The 14,790-nt window shown below is 44.0% G+C and overlaps 1 protein-coding gene across 2 annotated transcripts in view; it reads right to left on the reverse strand.

The window, feature by feature from the left end:
* The window catches only part of SMPX (small muscle protein X-linked), a 59,579-nt gene extending 46,381 nt beyond the window's left edge, over nt 1–13,198 (reverse strand). Inside the window, exons 1-2 of one of the 2 annotated variants that reach the window (XM_059157339.1) lie at nt 13,077–13,198; nt 3,205–3,261 (exon numbers count right to left, since the gene is read on the reverse strand). In XM_059157339.1, the coding sequence (XP_059013322.1) occupies nt 3,205–3,243 (39 nt within the window). In that variant the 5' untranslated portion in view covers nt 3,244–3,261; nt 13,077–13,198. Of the gene's footprint in view, nt 1–3,204; nt 3,262–6,826; nt 7,071–13,076 lie in introns of those variants that run through there. The other variant, XM_059157338.1, reaches the window with a different exon arrangement.
* Nucleotides 13,199–14,790: the final 1,592 nt, after the last annotated feature.

Genomic DNA, 14,790 nt, shown 5'->3' on the forward strand with positions numbered 1-14,790 from the left:
GCACGTAGGTGCAGTAGTTCAACTATCTGAATGCCTAACTGTTTCAAGTATAGCTGACAGTGGCTTAAGTTTGCGCAATCCAGACAAAATGGAGATCTAAGTCATTATTTTCTCGAAGTTTGCACTGCAAAATACTCTGCTGCAAAATACTCATTTGAAAGTTCCTGTATATTTAGAAAACTCTGCCTACATTACCACTTTTTTGAAAATCTACAAAGTCATTAGCAAGTTATGGACTCTGAGAAATTCTACGGTAAAGATCCTATCCAACTTCACTGAATTTAGTGTTTCCCAAACACTTTATCATGGAACCCTTTAGTTAACAAATGACATCCCATAATACTAGTATTCTAAAAGATGCACTTTGGGAACTGTTGACTTAGATGATGGCGATGATGGTGATGATGATGATGACTGACGAGTGATGATAACAGCTAATATTTATTAAGCAATTCAACAAGCCAGGCACTGGCCTAAACTTTCACACGTATTAATTCATTTAACTCTCACAGCAACCCTATGAGATCAGTACTGTTATTAATTCACCCACGTGATAGATGAGAAAACCAAGGCACAAAGAGGATAAACAACTTGTCCAAAGTCACACAGCCAGTAAGGCCTGGAGACAAGCTCCTCAAACGGAGGGATTAGGTATCAATTCACCTTCAGATGGCCTGCACTTTGCACAGTGCCTGTCACAAAGACCCAGGAAATGACAGTTGAACTGCCTTGGAGATAAGACCCTAATAAAAAGGAAAAGCAACTAGAACACGCGGAATAGAACATTTAACATCTTTAAGTGGTATTTAAACAATGAAGGCACTCCTGATCGTTTGGAGTTTCTATTTGTTCCAGACATAACTGTACCCTAGATAATGTTACTACTATAAACCATTTTTATAGTGAAACCACTTTCATATTTTCTTTAATAGACCCTACTTTAGGTTAATGAAGAGATGATAGAAAAATATCAGATATTACAGATCCTATTTAGCCACGAGAAATAATATTTTATTTGAAGGCACATTAAATTAGACTTTTTGAGTGGCGTAAAATATACCGAAAGAGGCAAAACCACAACCATAAGGAAGCACTCTATTGCCTTTGTTGGTAGAGTGGATGGAATTTTTAAATGTAGTAAAATAACAGTTACTGAGAAGAGTCCATAGCAGCTTTTTAAATATTACAGACCTAAAAATATATCAAGGTCAAAATGAGTAGATAAAACACTGGTGGACTTTCAGTGTAGATTTGAAGGAAGCCAGAAAGCACTAAGGAAAAAAAAAACCCAACACACTTTCAACTTTAACAGGAAGAGAAGCAAAAACAACCTAAGAGAAGACTCTGTTTTTGAGTCCTGCAAAACAAAAAAGGAATTTTATGTTTAGTCCATTGGGAAGTTCAAATTCAGTGATTAATTCATGGATTAAATTTCTCATCATGTTAACAAAGAACACTCCTGAATGATAATTATTATGATAATAGTTGACACTTAATGAGGGTTTACTGTGGTGTTTTAAGCAACTTGTATGTATAGCTGTAGGACATGAGCGCTATCAACCCACTTTACAGATGTGGAAAGAGAGGCAGAGAGATAAAGTAGTTTTCCCATGATTCCACACCAGTATGGATTAAGGATTCAAACTCCAGGAAAGAAGTTTCAAAGGGTCAAGGATGCCCACAGGTCTGGGAGGCAAAATGAATTCTACTACCGATGTCCAGGTATGGCAGAGACTCAGTAGGTGGACACAAAAGGGCCACACGTGGCAATGCGGAGTTAGATTCTTGCCAATAGGCTCTTCCTTGATAGTTCATTCTATGACAAGTTTCCAAGGGTTGCCACTTAAGAAGCCCATCCGCTTAAGACTGTGCATTAGTCTTGGGGCACCTGGGTGGCTCAGTGGATTAAGCCTCTGCCTTCAGCTCGGGTCATGATCTCAGGGTCCTGGGATGGAGCCCCACATCGGGCTCTCTGCTCAGCGGGGAGCCTGCTTCCTTCCCTCTCTCTGCCTGCCTCTCTGCCTACTTGTGATCTCTGTGTGTCAAATAAATTAATAAAATATTAAAAAAAAAAAAAACTGCATTAGTCTTAACAGGTAAATATCTGTGCCTCCACCCATCTCTGCCGCTGGGCCCATGCATGCCCCTCCAAAACAGGGTCAATCACTTATGTTTATGCTGTGTTAGTGCATCACACCCCAAATATCCAGGAACTGTGCCACAGGTCCCGTGGTATTCAGAAAAGTCCAGGAAAAAAAAAAAAGTTTAAACGTTCCTTTAAAGATAGCACGGAAGACTCCATGTCGATGCAAGAGAAAAATGGAATTTTACAATAAAGTATCATGACCAGCATCACAGCGTGGGAGCCATTTGAGAGTTAAACACAAAAACCTTCAAAGAATAGCAAATTAGATACGGAGTAGAAACAAATACTGAAAATTATTTTCATAATTGTATTTTTTTTTTTAGATTTTATTTATTTCACCGAGAGAGAGAGAGACAGTGAGAGAGAGAACACAAGCAGGGGAAGTGGGAGAGGGAGAAGCAGGCTTCCCGCTGAACAGGGAGCCCCACGGGGCTCCATCCCAGGACCCCAGGATCATGACCTGAGCCGAAGGCAGACGCTTAATGACTGAGCCTCCAAGTGCCCCTCATAACTGTATTTGTGTTCCAAAATTCCTATATCCCCCTCCCCCTTTTTTGGGGGGGTGATCCTTAAGTCCGCTGAAGCAACCAAAGAATTTGTTTGCTGGGAAGGCATGAGGAGATATAACCGCACCCAGACTTTACACGAAGCATACCCAAGCGTCAGGAAGGACACTTGACAAGAAAGGATATGTTCTAAACAGATGGGTCAACAAATTCAGTTAAATATAAAAATGGAAAGTGAATTTTTAAATTCATATCAATGAGCGTATGAAAAACATACACATCCACAAAAATATCCAAAAACTAAACACTGCATTTTTGTAGACAGTTAATTCTCATTCATAACTTTGTCTCACAATTCAGCACGATCGAACAAACCAGCTTCTCCCTCCGCAATTGTACCTTCCCAGACTCAGATCCTGTCTCATTTGCACCCTAGGAATCAGTTGTTTCTTGAAGTGAATTACCAATGAACAATCAAAAAAGGTCTGATTTATTAATCAAACAGGCTAGGAGTCACAGAGCTGATGTTAAAACGCAAATATGCCTACTTACCTGGATGGCTCTGACATTGGAAACCGGCTGTTTCGACATATTCGCGGGGTCTTATCCCTAAAAAAACAAGTGAGAAACTGTTAGAGGTGGCGGCATTCAGATTCTCGGGCTTGATAAATTAGAACTTAACTCATGATTCAACTGGGCAGTCACCCCTTTCAGTCTCAGTTTCTGAAGTTACTTACGGACTCTCCTTCCCAATGCCTCGGGGAGAGGGAACACTAGAGCGCCCGGATAAATCATTCAGGAGGAGAAATGCTGAGATGCCTCGCCCCTGATCGAATGATAGGCAATCAGAAACTTGAAAGGCGCTATCATCTCCTTCCCTGCCCTCCTGCCCCCGCCACTGAGAGCAGCAAAGCAAAGAGGTTGTGGGAATAAAACACCTTTGTTTGGGGCCTCGGAAGCTCTCTGCTTGAAACTGAACTTCTCATCTGAATGAGCTGTTGCCAGGGCTGCGTGTCAGCCTGTTGGGAGCTCCCCCTCTCCATTGAACGCCCGGAGAGAAATGGCCTGGACCACGGTCTCACTACTCACTGCGTACGTGTCTGTTCCAGCTGGGCCCCTGGGAGACACTGTGAGGATGGAGCCCGCTCTCTCTAAACACAGGCAGCCGCAAGCCTCACCCATCCGCTTTGCTTTTAAAGAAACAGCCTCAGAAGGCAAATAGGCCCATGTCGTTTCCCCCAGATGTAGCCATGCTTCCTTCCCAAAGGACTTGGGCTTTCTTTCAGATGGGGAGATCTGACTTAGAGATGACTAGTGGCCAAGGTTTGCTGGCGTGAGGGGTATGGGGAACAGCCCGACTCTGGCCTGTTATCGCACTTCTAAGTATTGTCATAGCTGGGTCGATGAAATGTTGACAGGGCCAACGGAAAAAGTTAAAAATTCAGTGAATGGAAAACATGCTGTTATTTAAACCCAAACCATAAAATGGGTTGACCGACTTTCCTCTACTGCCTGGTGTAAATGCATGTGCGACCCGTCCTGTGTCACGTGGCCCGTGTCTCTCAACATTTCTAGGCCCTTTTCCTCTTCCTTAAATTTTACCTGATTCTTGAGCTGTGGTGAGACTCAAAATGACATAATGTTCCCAAAACTGCATCGGGAACTCTAAAGCATGATGCAGATATTGATGGTTTCATTGCCATTGTCCACGGCTTGTGACTTTTCAGTAATTTACTGACCTACAGCTTCAGGTAAAGAGTAACAATTGTTGTAGTGTCAATGCCCCTCACCACTTGTACATATAAAAGATTTGAGAACTCTGAAAAACACTGTTTTTCTGAAATCTTCAAAGACATAGGCCCTGTTACATGAAGTTAAACAATTAAATAATTTTTAAAAATCTCTAATGCAGCCAAATGTAAGTCTTTGGAGTCACATACATGAAAACAATGAGATTTTTTCTTTAAGTTTCACCTGCATGTTTTGGTAATAGACATAAATAGCCTCCATCTAGAAGGGTCTATGTAGAATTATTTTTGCTTTGGTTAAAAAGTTAAAAATCCACAACAAACTGAACAATTAGGAATGCATTTTTCTCTATGATATGTTTCAAATACATTTCTATCTTTCCCACAGTGTCAAAGAGTCAATGAAGGCATTTTAATTTTCAGATCTCATATACACAGTTCAATATCAAAAGGAAAAGCTTGGTAGTTTAATTTTTAATGTTTCTATTCCTCAAAAGCTATTAGAAGCCATGCAAAGCAATAATTCTCACAGGACTTTAAACATCTCAGCATATAGTTTTCTCTGTGCATATACAACTACGGTTTAAACAATATCACTTGGGAACTTAACAAAAAGTTACTGTACATCTATTTGAAACATAGGAAGTAGGAAACTTCTTTTGTTACTACAATAACATGTTGAAAGGTAAAAAAAAAAAATCAGGCAATGAATAATTGTGTTATTTATTTTGCATTGTTTTTATTAATTAGGCTGATTTTGGTTTTTTCCACTAAACTACTGGATCACTTTGGTTTTCTGTGGACCTCTGAGCCTAAAAGATAGATAGACCTTGGGCCTCATCTCCTGTATAGCCTCGGTATATCTCATTTGCATATAAATTCCTTCTGAACATATATGTCAGTCTTCAATAGAGACATCTTTAGAAAGTTGGTCAGATCCCAGCTCTCATTCCTTGCAAACAGGCTATATAACATTTGTGTAAATCCGTCCTGCAGCCGTTCCTGCTGTCCTCATTATTCGCAGAGAAATCAGGGCAAAGCACACTGATGAATAAAAATAGACAGCGTTCCCTGGCTGTTTCCCTGGCCCTGCATTCACCTCCGTTAGGGATGTGGTGTAGAATGCACCTGCCTTCTTTATCTGCATGCATCGTCCCGCGACCAAAAAAGACAGCTATGTCTTAGATGCACAACTCTACTCACAGCTGACCACAGCTTTTCATCCGAAGAGGTACCCTTTAAAGTACTCTATTACTGTGTTTCCTGGTTCTAGCTAAAATTTGGAAACGTGGAAACTTTGACAAGACGTGTATTGACTTTTACAAAGCCTATACTATAATGGAAATGCTTGCCAGCTTAGCACAGTGGTGTTGGGTTTTCCTGGAAGATCGGCAAGTCAGTGGGGAACTTTAATGGGGGCTGTATGCTGAGTCATAGATAATATATCTCTGCTGCTTTTTTGATTGGGCAGCACCTAATATCTGACTTCTAAATAGCACTCGCTCCCTTACTAAAAATTTGTCAACATTTCTATCACTAATTTAATAAGGGAGTCAGAGTAAAACAAATCAATATTTGGAGAGAAGGGGCTTTGTTTGTTCTTTTTAAAGGTCTATTAAATGGCTAGAGCTCCATTTCAAAGGGAATTATCTTCTGTCCTGCAGCTAAAAATAATTCCTGAGAAGGGTGTAGAAAGACATTCAGCTGTCTGAACTGACTAACTCCTTATTCACTTTGCCTGAAATACACCGAGAGGCAAGAGGCACTGATCATCACTGGGTCTCAGAACCTGGTGCCCTCATGGGGAGAGACAAGTGCTGCCCTCCAACCTACTGGGTACCTGGAACACCACGATCAAAGCACCGAAGCGGGGCTTTCGAAAAGATGGTTTTGTAATGTTAATCGATCTGTACAGTTGATAGAACTTTATCTCTGAGGTCAAGCCTGGCGCTGAGGGAAAGGGGAAAAGCATTTTCAACTTGTACTGGGTGACGACTGACAAAAATTTGCATTTAGGTAAATCAGAGAGCTAGCGCGATAGCTTTCCTCTGCTGCAAATCCTCCTGATTATTCCTAGGCTACCAGCACGAATCCATCTGTAGCTGACTGACTGTAACCCTGGCCAGGAGAATGAAAATGACATAACGTTCAGGGTTACAGTCACCCTATGTGGATTGTGGAAAGTTTCTTAATGTCACAATCAACGAAAACTACTTTTAGTTCAGTCTTCTGTCAGATAGCTCCCCCCGCATACACACACAATTTCTAAAACAGAATCAGCAACACCACCAACGAATAGTGAATTTACAAGGAAGCTACAGCCACTAGTTACAAGCCTACAAAGTTATAAGTAGTCACTTCAAGTTAGGCATCAAGGAAATTTCCTTCAGAAAGCCCAGCTGCCCGAGCTGGGTCCTCCTGCTTACCTGCTCTATGTATTTGTTTACTGCCTGAGGAAAGTCCCGGCAGCCAGATGCGAGAATACAGGGCTCCTCAGAAGGTGGAACGGACGCCCGGTGTCCTCTGAGCCGTGATCTCAATTCCGATGCTTTGCATGTGGCGGAAATAGCTCAAGTGCTCAGTGCCTCACTCAGTACTGAGAGCTGCTCCCCGCTCGGGGCTGGAGGGAAACTCGGTTTAAGGCTAAGTGTTAAAGAGAATTCCTGTCATAGCTCACAGTTGTTCTTCCTAAATATAGAGTTTGATACAAGCCATATACTGGCTGCCTCCGAAAGGCTTGACCGTGCTGAGAGCAGGGCTCAAATGTCAGCCGGAAGGTGGCTACGGAATCTTCCAGAAGATGCTGGCTGCACTTTCTCACATGTTCTGAGGGGGCACAGTGAAGTTTGAAAAGTAGGAAAAGTTTCTATCTTTAGCATTATTACCTGGAGGCCAGACCACGAGGAGCGTAAGATAAAAATTAGAGAGAAGCAGCGTGGCTCCGAGCTTCTTAGCAGGGACACCGACATCAAGCACTTTTTGAATCCTAGCTCGGTCACTTAGGAGCTGTTAAAATTTTTCTTGATCAGCATTCGATACATGCTCACCAAATTATGACGATTATAATATTATGTGCAACTATAAGATATCACCCTTTTTGTAGGTCATAAATGGTCTCAGATCATTCCACTCAAATGTGGTTCCAGGGCTGAGTCCTTGCTATCTCTGTGTTGCCTCTACTGGTGGCAAGGATACGGACCACAGAGCACAGGAGACAATAGTGCAAAACCAAACAAAGAGGAAATACCTATTTTAACTACGCCAGGGGCGAGGACCACGTATGAGGCAGAACACTTTTTAAACAGAACACTACCAAATCCTAAGGCACATGCTCATTATCTTTGTTCTGGTTTGGTTTTGGGGTTTTGGCTCTTGAGGACGGTTGGGTGGGTTTTTTTTCTTTTTCCGGTGCTCATCATTTTTAACAATGCTTTTATTAATCAACTAATTTACTTTGCCTCTTCGGTCTCTGAAACTATCTTTACATAGAAGCTCCCTTCAGTAGAAGGTCCAGAGTGAGCACACTTACAATCCACCCATTGGATGGAGGTGACTCCATGTCTGAGCCCCTCACAGTGTGGTCAGCCACTGAACCACCACCAGCAACCGTCTCCTTTCCCTGTCCTCTCGTCCTGTGAGGAAAAGTACTTCCGGTTCCTATGAGCCTCTGAAGTCATGTTTCTGTTCCCTGCAGCTGAATGCGTTCCAAATGGAAGCAACCAGCTTATTTTCAGGTTGGTGAAAAGAAAACCAACTTTCTGTAATCAGGAGCTCAGCAGATAATTGTGGTTCATCTCAGTTTGCATCTCATCACTCCATTCTATTCATGCTGCTTAAAAGAATCTTTAAAGCTCGTGGGGCACCTGGGTGGCACAGTCAGTTGAGTGTCTGAGTCTCAGTTTTGGTTTAGGTCATGACCTGAGGGTCATGAGATCGAGCCCTGTATCCACCTCCACGCTGAGCACGGTCTGCTTGATATTCCCTCTCCCTCTGCCTCTCCTACTCGTACCCTCTCTCCCTTTCTCTCTCTCTAAAATAGATAAATAAATCTTTTTTTTTTTTCAAAAAAATAATCTTTAAAGTTCAGACATCATGTTTAGAGATGATCTGGCACCAAAAGTGAGTTATTTTTCACTGGAGAAGAGAAAGAATATAGTGAGCACCTTCTTGTTTCCCCAGCTGTTTGGCTAGTCTTATGTGTAGACAGTAGGTGGCATCACTCCACGGAAAGACAACAACAATGAGCCATCCTCAACTCCTTGCCCTGCAGTCAGTGCATAAATTCTGTCACAGTCCTTCTGCTTTGCGTGATTCATCAGTAGCCAGTGGTGTCATATATGTCAAGGAAAGCACAATGCCTTGGACTAGGGACTGGCCCGACGTGGGTGTGGCTGCCTCTGGCGAAAGAACTGAGGTGAGGGGCATTATCGGACTCCTTTGGTCCTAAGTGACAGAAATGCAGAGAGAACTAGCTAAGGCCAAGAGGAGGTGTGGCAGACGCTGTTGATGTCTTTGTCAATATCACCTCTACCCGCCTGAGTTCTCCTGCAGCTGTAGACCGGTCCCAGGACACTGTCACACCTCAAAAGCCTGAATCTCTGCCTCTTTGCACTGGGGTGCTCCCCATCTCCAAGACAGGTTGTCTGGGTGTGCTGCAGGCATGACCCAGAAGTACCAGGAAGCAGACACCCTAGGGACAAAGCTCAAGCAATGGGGATGGTGGTCAGTGGCCCTGCCTCCTGTCCTCTGGTGGGCTGGCTCCCCAGTGTGGTCTACAGCTTTCCAGAGGTCCCCACAAAATTGAGCCCCAATGGCTCACAGCAGGAACCTGCTCACTGATACACCCTTTTGGCTTTCTCTTTTCCCTTTCTCACAGCCCCCACTCCCTCACTTATGTTCTCTGGGATTATCACCCAAATCCACTGCCCACAACCAAGACCTTGTCTCCATGTCTGGCTTCGAGACAGTGCAACCAAGATGAAGAGGTTCACTGGAAAAGTTTCATACTGTGGCAGGAGTGGAAGTGACTCTTGGAAGTAACCAGAACTGAGAACTCAGACCTCCCTAGAGAGTGCCACATCTATTTCTCCAACTCCAGCTTTTAAAATCCCAGGGTTCTGATGGCCCCCAGCCTGAGTCAATCACCTAATTCCTGGTTAAGGGCAAGGTCACCTAGCATAGAAGAGGCTTCTGGGGTTCACACATCTGTGGAGGAGGTTCTTTCCAGAAAGGGGAGCAACTGTGAGCTGAACAACCCCCTACCTGGGGTCTCTCAGAAGCACCAAGAAGCCACATACTTGTCCTTGACCTCCTGCCACAGCCCCTTGCCATCTCTACTCCTGTTATCACTTCATCAGTTTAAGGCCCCGAGATGGCCCTGGCATAACAGAAGAAGCCCCAGGCACACACCAGCATGTAACTGGGTTGGTGAGTGACAGTTAACTGGGACAGAGGGGATGGGCATAAGTGAGTCCATTTCTCACTGGGAAACAGTGCTGGGCACTCAGCAGACAGTGCTGGGCACTGAGACCTTTAGGAATATTTCAGTGGAGGTCACCGAAGAGGGGCAGTGTGAGGGATTGTTAGTAAAAACAGAATTCACCTAAGTCATTCCTGCCCGCATGCCTTTATCCCTCATCCACTATAGTCCAGCAGCCGGAGAATCCCTAACGCCTTATGTCCATAGAGCCTTTGCTGAGTTGCAAGCACTTTCATTTGTATTACTATTATTGAGTCCTCCCAACAACTCACGGGTTAAGTGATAGTATATAGTATTCCAATTGTATAGGTCAGTAAGTCAAGGCTCAGAGTGTTAAAGCAGAGCCAGTTACCCCCAGGTTTCAACTCTCATACTTAGTGCTCTCTCCTGTTATACGACAATGACTTCAAGGAAACACATTCACAGGCACAGCCTCACGTTAGCACTATACACACCGTATCAGGGTGCACTGGCGGCAAGTAATGGAATACCTGAGTAGCACTGATTCAATCAGTGAAGGCGTTTAGTCATCTCACAAGCCTAGAAACGTGAAGGGAGGTAGTTCCAGATGGGTTCAAAAATTTTATGAAGTCAGAAAGCCCCAGGCAATTTCTAGTTCTTTCCTCTGCCACTCTCATCAAGTTAGTTTTTCATCCTCATGCTTCTTACTTCCTGTTCCCCAAGGTAGCTGCCCCAGCTCCAAGAGTCAGGATCTTGCACTAGCAACCAAGTGAGAAGGAAGAGCAGGGATGGTGGGGAAAAGGGCTTTCCTCCGCTCAGGGAAGAAACGCTCCCAGAAACCCCAGCAGACTCCCCCTTACATTTTGTTAGCTGGAACTACATCTCATGGTTGCAAAGGAGAAATGAGAAAAATCTTCAAATGACAAAACACCTTGAAAAGGGTAAAGTCACATGACTAAGAAGTGTCCGTGAGGAAACCCTAACCTAGGTCTTCAGGCTCCGAATTCCAGAGGTTTCTGCGTATTCCTCTATGCGCAAGCCAACGGAAAAAACCAGGCTGCCAAAAAAAAAAAAAAAAGAAAAGAAAAGAAAAGAAAAAAAAAGCCAAACTCATTCCTTTGCCCCATCCCTAAATGCCCTCCTGGACTCTTATCATGTGCCCCAAACTACAGTCTTCTTGTGGGGTCCTCCTTGCTCAGTTCTACTCTATATAGGTCTGCCTACATTTTGGGCAAAGTGTAAAATAAATCACATTGTGGGAAATTTTAAATGAATTAATAGATAACAATCTATACCATTATGTGTAAAGACATAACACCCCCAAAACTTTATTGGCTCACAGAGATAAGATAATTAACAAATGAAGAATGATGAACTAGGAAGAAAGAATTAGGAAAAAGAAACTAGCTATGATCTATGAAAACACTTCATTTTGTAATAATGTTTACCTCTATGTCGAGTTTTAATGTTTGACACCATTAACTGTGAACAAATCAATGCTTGTTTTTCAAGCAGGTGACAAGGCATGTCCCCTGGAGTGCATACCATGTGATGACTTCCTTCCTTCTGTGATTTCTTGAGCCAAACCACTTCTCTCCTTAACCCTGGAATTTTTCTCCTTCCTTGGAATTTACTTTACTTCATGAGTAGCCACAGAGAGGAAAAACCATTTTTCAAAAAAAAAAAAAAAAAGCAATGTGCAGAGTTATAACCCTCCCCACATGAAAACCTCTTTTACAGGGCACCTGGGTGACTCATTCGGTTGAATGTCCAACTTCTGATTTCAACTCAAAAAAAGTTGTGACCTCAGGGTCCTGCGATCGAGCTCCACTTCGGGCTCCCAGCTTATGGGGAGTCTGCTTCTCTTTCTCTCTCTTTCTCTTCCTGCCCCTCTGACCCTCCTCCTGCATGCACATGCTGTCTGTCTTTCTCTCTCTTCATCTCAAATAAATAAATAAATAATCTTTTTAGAAAAACTTTTACATAATTATGCAGAACAGTTTAGAATCTCCTTGTCTGCAAACTTTTCATTTCAAAAAGGGAACTTTTTCCCACCTTTTTATAGCTCAACAGCTTTTCCCCAAAAGTATTTTCCTTCCAGAAATAAAAGAGCTGTCTAGCCTCAGAAGTGAAATTCAGAACTCCATCTCCAAAACAATGGCGTTGGCTTCTCTGTCCTCAGAGGAAACTGCTGGCATTCACCTCTCAGTCACTCCCAGCTGGGAGTGGAGATTCCATTCATTTATTCACATATTCATTTATCATTTATTTTATTAAGTGCTTACTGTGATTCAGGCACTGTGCTAGATACTCAGGGTTTAAAAATAAGTAAGAAATAGTTCTGTGTTCTAGGAGCCTGTTCGCCATGGTCTGGTGGAGGAGAGAAGTAAATAGTGTAGTTGTTAGATTTACATGCTATCTTCAAACTGTTGTAGGAATTCACAGGAACACTGCCCCTAACTCTCCCATGGTGCTGAAGGCTTCACAGAAAAGTTCCTGTTTACATTCGATGTCCTGAGCATCTAGTAAATGCCAACACTGTTCTGTCCCACCCGCCCGCCCCCCACCATCACTTGGGTGAAAAGAGTGACTAAGCCTATGTTTCTGCCCTCAGAGCTTATAGTGGGGAAAAAAGAGGATACAGACAAATCTAAGTAAACGACTAAACAAGAGAACTGTAAATCCTGTGAAGTGACATGAAGACAAACAGACAAAAGGCTGAGGAAGAGGATAAGCTGGGGTAGGTGTGGCAGGAGCAACATCTCTCCAAGAAAGTGAGATTGATGGGGGGCAAGAAAAGAATACTTCAGGCAGAGGGGACTGCATAGGCAAAGGCACTGGGGTAGGAAAGTATGTTCTCAGGACTCAAAGGAAAACAATGCAGCCCAAAGATAGAGAAGAACAGCATGAGACAAGGTGATAGAGATGAGCAGAGGCTAGCAGGGCCTTCGGAGGCCCTTTTGACAAGAGATGCTAATTTTCTTCTAAGTATGGTAGGAATCCTTAGAAGGTTTTAAGCAGTGGAATTGTTTGATCTCAGCTTTGATGAGCTCACTCCCACTGCCATGTGGAAACAGGACTCTACTGGAACGAGCAGGGAAGAAGAACAAGCAGGGAAGAAGGGAGAACCATTAAAACGCTAGAGATGACGGTGCCCCAAATAAAGGCGTTGGCAGTGAAGAGAAAGACAAGAAGAGAGATCCAAAGTGTATTTTAGTAATAAAGTCAAAAGTAACCTTGCTGGAATGCCTGCGTGGCTCGGTCGATTAAGTGTCTGACTCTTGGTTTCAGCTCAGGTTGTGATCTCAGGGTCCTGGGATCCAGCCGCACGTCCGTCCACTGTCTCTGAGCTCAGCGAGAGTCTGCTTGTCTCCGTCTCTCCCTCTGCCCCTCATGCTCAAAAAAAAAAAGTAACCTTGCTAACTGATTAGAAACTTGGTGCTCTGGGGGAGGAGTGAAGCAATGAATCAGAAAGCCAGGGCTGACCTTGGAGGGAAGCGTTTCCACAGACGGTGGGGGATGGTTCAAAAACCAGGTCGCTGCAGGTTGTGGTGCAAATGAAGAGTGGAGGCTGCATGTGGACTCGTCTCCTCGAGCCCCGTGACTAAGAACAGAGAGGAAGGAGAGCAGTTGGGTTTGAAGATTTCCAATATGGAGGGATTTCGGGGGGCTGTATCTTGGAACAGTCTGAACACGATTCCACCCCGTTTAGAAGCCGTCGTGATCAGGATGATAAAAGTCAGAAGGAGGTCACTGAGGGGAGGGGAGGCAGGAACACAGAGTCTTTCCTCGGAGAAGGAGCTAAGCTGATCCCAAAAGGGTCGTAAGAGGGTCTCTGGGGCTGGCGAGGAGTAAGGGCGAAAACAGAGGCCACCTGACAGCCTGCCTCACCTTTCTAAGGGTCTAGGAAAAGAAATCAGTCATAGAGAGCGGGGAAGAGCTGGGAGTACCACCCAGCAGTGCTGAGGGTCCACGTGAGGCTGGGAGACTGGCCGCCTGGGGGAGGGCTACTCTGTCAACGTGGTGACTGCTTTGCGGGGCTGTTAGTTCTAAAGGACATGCGTCTTCAGCTGGGCTCCTCCAGAAGCTGATCTTGAAATGAGGATTTGTATATAAGTGATTAATTAAAATGTTTCCAGGAAAAACTAGGGGAACAAAGATGGGCTCTCAAGTCCCATAGAAGCTATCTCCCTTTTGATCCTGCAAGAGAGCTCTGGAGTGTGAGAACTTACATCATGGAGTCCTACCCCAGGCAAGGAGGCGGAGCTGTCATACTCCCGCACCTGTCTGTCATAAGTCCAGGGCTGCCGAGGGAGGGGGGGGTACAAATTCCCAGGGCTCTTGGCTCTCCTTACCAGCTGGAAAGGCATGCTCCAGAGGCCCTAGGGCAGGCATCCAAAGGAGCACTAAGGTGTTAGAAACAAAGGCCCAATGAAGCCAGGAGCAGAGCTCTGTCCCTGTCTGCACAACGCAGCTGTCCTTAATGGCACTTAGGCCTCAGTAAAGTCCTTCTGAACTACACTGGCACCTTGTTTCTCAAAAGCCTAGTTCATTTGAAACAATCTTCCAAGGTAACATTGTTGGAGTGTTGAGCACTTCTGTTTCTTATTAGTCATTTTCTAATGAGTGTTGAAAGGGACTATTTTCGCAGAGTTTGGACAGCCTGTACGTGTATTTAGAGTTACATTTTCCTTCATGGTCACATGAGACCTCTATAATCTGGCTCTTTTTCAAAAATGGGTAACTCTAGTCCCTTTGGTGACACATGGTAGATGGGGAAGGGTCCTCCTCCAGGGTCTGAAGCAGTAACAGGAGCCACCTGACACACACATCGATGATCTGGAATGTGGCCAAAAGTTCACTACAGCCCATGTGCTCTTGAACAAAATTTGTACCCAACTGGAATTCTACCCAAGGTCAGGATCTGTACAACTGGAGAGAGTCACAATT

Source organism: Mustela lutreola, chromosome X (assembly GCF_030435805.1).
Source record: "Mustela lutreola isolate mMusLut2 chromosome X, mMusLut2.pri, whole genome shotgun sequence".
In the NCBI taxonomy this organism is placed as follows: domain Eukaryota; kingdom Metazoa; phylum Chordata; class Mammalia; order Carnivora; family Mustelidae; genus Mustela; species Mustela lutreola.